This window comes from Anarrhichthys ocellatus, unplaced genomic scaffold (assembly GCF_004355925.1).
Source record: "Anarrhichthys ocellatus isolate YVR2014 unplaced genomic scaffold, GSC_Weel_1.0 scaffold3620, whole genome shotgun sequence".
In the NCBI taxonomy this organism is placed as follows: Eukaryota; Metazoa; Chordata; class Actinopteri; order Perciformes; family Anarhichadidae; genus Anarrhichthys; species Anarrhichthys ocellatus.
The window spans coordinates 1-5,442 of NW_022283594.1; the positions used below are offsets into that span (position 1 = coordinate 1).

At 40.5% G+C, this 5,442-nt stretch overlaps 2 protein-coding genes across 2 annotated transcripts; one reads left to right on the plus strand and one right to left on the minus strand.

Moving 5' to 3' along the window:
• Positions 1 to 211: 211 nt before the first annotated feature.
• Positions 212 to 2,548, plus strand: LOC116379042 (fukutin-like; the record flags this gene model as incomplete). Its single annotated transcript, XM_031840961.1, has 3 exons — positions 212 to 367; positions 627 to 751; positions 2,286 to 2,548. Coding segments are annotated over 3 exons (495 nt in total), but the record flags the coding sequence as incomplete, so codon positions are not given.
• A 368-nt stretch (positions 2,549 to 2,916) lies between these two features.
• Positions 2,917 to 3,956, minus strand: LOC116379041 (ubiquitin-fold modifier-conjugating enzyme 1-like). The gene has a single exon (XM_031840959.1). The coding sequence runs from the start codon at positions 3,795 to 3,797 to the stop codon at positions 3,279 to 3,281; it is 519 nt and encodes a 172-aa protein (XP_031696819.1). The 5' UTR covers positions 3,798 to 3,956; the 3' UTR covers positions 2,917 to 3,278.
• Positions 3,957 to 5,442: the final 1,486 nt, after the last annotated feature.

Consider the following 5,442-nt stretch of genomic DNA (forward strand, 5'->3'; position numbering starts at 1 on the left):
AGATGGAAATATCCGTTACATCCGTTAGCTCCCGATGTTCACTTTGATATATTTAGACTTGATAGAAACATCCGTTAGCTCCCGATGTTCACTTTGACATATTTAGACGTGATAAACGACGTGTTAGGACTTCAACCCGTCAAACACAGAAGAGAACGACGTCACCGTGTCTCTTCTATAAAAGTATAAAGAGTGAGCTGTTTGACTTTAGAGCGTCGTGTCTCCCCCTGCAGGCTGGTTCAGGCAGTGTAGCATCATCTCGTACAGTCGAGACGTCGACATCGGCATTTTCATCGAGGACTTCCGGTCGGACATCGTCGCAGCGTTCAGGAACGCCGGACTGTCACTCAAACACAAGTTTGGAAAGGTGAAAACTAAATACTTTTAATTTGTCTTTACAGTGTTTTATTTCAACAATATTTTACTACTTTACTTTTAATTTGTTTATTTAACATATTTATCAACTTTCTGCTTGTAAAGCGGGTGCGTGCGCTTTATCTTTAAGAATTTTTGTATTATTATTTTGTTTTAAATTTTCACTTTTAATCTGGTATATGTCAAGTTGGTATGAATTGATTCTGAAGTGTGTATTTTATTTTGATGGCATGTTTTATTTTGAAATGCAGGTGGGGGACAGTCTGGAACTTTCCTTTCTGAGTGACGACGTCAAACTGGACGTTTTCTTTTTCTACGATGATGGAGGCGTCGTTTGGAACGGAGGAACTCAGGCGAAGAGTGGAAAGAAGTTCAAGTAAATGTTTCTGTTATTTAATTTTAAAACTGTTTTTAAAAACCCTAAATATTAATGGAAGTAATTTAATCATACTAATAAACTAAGTATTTTTATGGCAGATTGTTTACGTTTGTTGGTAAATTTGTTTTTTGATGTTGAGGGGATTTTTGTGAAAAAGTAAAAAAATAGTTTTTGTTACGTCTCCACATTTTATTTTGAAACTGGAAGTTTCACAGTGTAACAGTTTTTTGCTATAAATTCATGAAAATGTTTTGTTATAAATTTCTCACCATTATCAACTCTTTATTTTTTGTGTTTTTGTACACCAGGTACATCTTGTTTCTCGGTGTTATAAACCTTGTTCAGTGGCGGGCCGTGCATTTTATACCTGGGCCTTCACTGCTGTCCTGCAGCTGAAATACCACCTTATGACCTCATGATGGCGCCACAACTACGGTTATTATTTGTTTCTAGGGGTGTAATAATACACGTATTCGTATTAAACCGTTCGGTACGAGGCTTACAAACCGAACAATACGTTTGAATAATACTAGTGCATTTGGAAAATGCAGAAGCTTAAATTGTGGGAAATAAAATGTTTTCTGTGCTCATGTAGGAGACAACGGGCTGTGTGACCTCTGAACCGGAACAAAAAACAGCTGGGGCTCCGCAAGTGTTCTGAGAGGCTACGCTGAACTAGCTTAACGGGAAAACAACAGCAGCAACACGCATTCTGCTACACACTCGAGTAAAAAAAATGAACCAGTTGACTTACCAAATGCTGATCACATCCTCCTTTCTTTGTTGACAGAGTTTAATCTCACGGTTAAATTCCAACTCACAAATCTGTTTCTCCTCCTTCAGCCATTGAGTGTTAAAAAACAAAGCTAGGTAAAAAAAAACAAAATCTACACCAAGCAAAATGCAAAAAATGTCATTTCTTCCATATCTTTCAATTTGAACTCTTACTACGGATACTACTCCGACTAAGCCTCTGCTGTAAATTTCGTTTCACGAGTCACGTGCTCGCCCACTGACCAATCACAGCGCACGCTGCACCTCACTGCAGAGCTGCACATGAAAACTGAGCTGCACGTAATGCTGACGTAGTTGTAGGCCAGCTAGCAGGCTCTGACACGTCAAAGAATATGCCTAACATGTCAAACTAAAGATCTGATTGGTTGAAGAATATGACAATCAACAATATCGTCCCCATTCACTTAAACTGCACATGGATGCACTTGTGAGTCTGCAGGCCTCTGCCTCTGTTCTTACCTAGAGACACAGAGGTGAGATCTGATTGGATGAAAGCTCTACTTAAAACAAGCTGCACTGGAAGCAGAGCCACTGAGGAAGACAGTAGCTGTGCAATGAGAACATAAGATAATGGGAAAAATATTTATATAAATTATAATACATGTAGTGTATTTAAGAAAAAAATTTAAATTATAAAATATCTATAACTTTGTGATTCTGTTTAGGCCAGCAGAGAAGGCCTTGAAGGCCCGCCACTGACTTTGTTATGAAGTATTTTTTGTGTTTTTGTACATAGGTACATCTTCCCCCGGTTCTCGTTGTGCTGGGCGGAGTTTCTGGAGCTGAAGGTTCGTGTTCCCTGTGAAACGCTCGACTACGTGACGGCGAACTACGGTTCCACCTGGAACGTCCCGGTGAGGAGCTGGGACTGGAAGTCGTCGCCTAGCAACGTGCAGGAGAATGGGGTGTGGCCTCCAGCCGAGTGGGTGGAGCTTATTCAAGTTTACTGAGAAGGAAACTACAAACACCGAAACTACAAATAAAGATGAAAATAAAACTAACAACAGCTGACTTTTTATTATCTGGATGACATCAACTCACATAAGTATAATAATAATAATAATAATAAATGTTTGTCACGATGTCTACAATGTCCTTTATATAACCATAAACTTCATCATTTATGAATTAAAGCACAAAAATTACATCTAAATTCTGTTTTCAGTTCAAAATCGTCCACAGTCATTAATGTAACATTTAATATAAAGAAGTTATAACTAATTATAAGTTTAAATACAACTCTGATCAAACTTCCCTCATTATTTGGACTGATTAATATGTGTATTAATGCATTTATTAAAAAGAGACATCCAAATAATATATAAAAAATAAACAGTATAATTTGATAAAATAAAACAAATTTCTCTTCAAACACTATCTCAAACTGCAGAACATTTTATATATAATATACATATACTTAAAATAAAATGTCAGCTGTCATTCAAAGTCCCTCCTGGTTGTGAGCAGACTGTTCATATTGTGATGAGTTCTTTAACTTGTATTAATGAATCATCTGATGTTCCTGTGAGTATGTTTATGTCCATAACGTTTTAATGTTTTACTCAGAATCAACTCTGAACTTGTTTTTAATTGCTACAGAACATTTTCACTGAATATTTCTATCTTCAAACTTGTTCCAACTTCACATTAATCTCCAGCAAATAGTGAAATTAATTTAAGTTTATTTCAGATTTATTATATCAATGTTCAACGTGTTCGTCCGGTGACGTCACTCCACCGCCGCCGCCTCACGCTGCTGCTCCTTGTGGACCACGTGACCCTTGCTGATCAGGTCCGGGATCTCCACCGCGAGCCAGGGTCCGAGTCCCAGCGCCATCAGGTGCGCGAGACCGAAGCGCGGCGCGTTCCGGGCCCAGAGCGGCGCAAAGTGGTCCGTGAGGCAGATCTTTCCGCCGCGGTACATCTTCGCGGTCTTACCGTCCAGCTCCGGGATCGCGACCTCGGGCGCGGTGTTAGGGTACGTCACCGGGATGTCGAACTCGAGCTGGAAGTCGTAGCGCAGCAGCTCGTGGATGAACCAGCACGTGCCGGTCCAGCGCGTGCCGTCCGCGTTGGACTCGAGGCGGAACCAGTCGTTGTCCGCCGCCTTATTCTGCTCCACGAAGTGGATCAGAGCCTGGTACTCCTCCTTCAGCCGCTGCGGCCACAGCGCGCGGTCCCGCGGCCCCGCGTGCGTCTTCTGCAGCGGGATCTGCGACACGGCCCTGCGCGTGGCGTCGTCCGCCATTTTCAGTCCCCCCAAAACAGAAAAAGAAAATAAGATTTAATTTAAAAAAAGAAACTGGTTTAAATTCAAACAGCTTCAGTTCGGGTTAAAGTTTGTCTTCAGTCCCGGTCTCCGTACTGACGTGGACTTCCGGTTGGACAAGACGGGCTGCGCGTCAAGACGAACCACTTCCGGTGTGGGATTTTCAAAATAAAATCCCCCACACTCCTGCAGTAATTACCTAGATTCCGGTCTAGAAATCGCTGTTCGGTGTGAGGTCGGATTAAAAAATCCAAATGAATAAACGTTTGTTTTCATCTATTTTTTTAACAGATATTTGTGTAAACAGACAAATTTGAGCAGTTATTCAAAGTTTAGTTATTGTGTCTTTTCCATGTTGTACTACAATAACAATATTTATTTTCATGAATACAATACTGTTTAGTTGTTAAGATTATAGAGAACACATTGAGACACTGAGTGTGATTTAATGTATATGTCCATTTCATAACCTAATATAGAATCATACAGATTGTGGTAATTACATATTTAATCCAGCTAGCGAGCATATATATATTGCTGATAATTAAAAATAAAATATAAAATAACCATTGTATTAAAACGCAAGGACAAGAAGTCGACTGGCGACTGTGGCTAAGTGGATAGCAGGGCCGTCCTTCAATCAGAGCGTCGGTCCCCGGCTCCGGCTCTGCTAGTCACATGTCGATATGTCCTTGAGCAAGACACTTAACCCCAAATTGCTCCCGTAGCTGTGCCTATGGTGTAGAAATGTGATAGACTCTGAATTGTAAGTCGCTTTGGATAAAAGCGTCTGCTAAATGACTGTAATGTAATGTATAAATGATTATTATTATATTATATTATTAATAATAATTTTATAATAATAGAAACATATTTTTTCATGGATAGTTTTATTTACAGGAACTAAGCTAATTATATATATTGCATCTAGCTAGCCAGCATATATATTATTGCTGATCATTTAAAGTAAAATAAAATGAATAGCTGCTTTATTAAAACTTTAAGAAGAACCGAAAGTGGCCTCTCTGTCCGACAGGTGGCGGTAGTTCACCAGGACGCTGCTTTTGTACACCAGCAGAAGAAGAAGCTACAACAACAGACTCAATCCGCCATTTTCTGTCTCTCAGCGGCTCTCTCGTCTGTTTTGTTCTGATTATTTCGTGTTTGAATCAAAACAGTAAAACTGTTAGGTTTGTTTATTTAACTGAAGCTTTGTGCCCGGAGCGCGTCATAGCCGCTGTGATGGCGGCCGACCGGCGCGAGGACAAAGGTGAGGCGCACGAGACAGGCGGCTTTGTTAGCATTGTTAGCAAGTGTGCTAATGTCTTTTGTTCTGTTGAGAACTGTCCTTTCAGCTGCGGATCGATAATCAGCGGGTGTATTGATCAGTTATTAATGAAGCTGTTAGTGACGTGTAGCCAGATACCACGTGAGCTAGTTAACGTGTCTCTCGTTCATTAATCACGACGTCAACCAGCTGCTAACCAGACTCCATTAAGAAAACTACTGGTTCTACGACCTCACTCAGAAAGTGGAATCTCCCTGTCTGTCTCTGTGTCCATCTGTCTGTCTGTCTGTCTCTCTCTCTCTCTCTCTCTCTCTCTCTCTCTCTCTCTCTCTCTCT

Bases quoted from the DNA above. Each gene is read 5' to 3' on its own strand.
- LOC116379041 (XM_031840959.1), bottom strand. From the start codon at position 3,797: ATGGCGGACGACGCCACGCGCAGGGCCGTGTCGCAGATCCCGCTGCAG.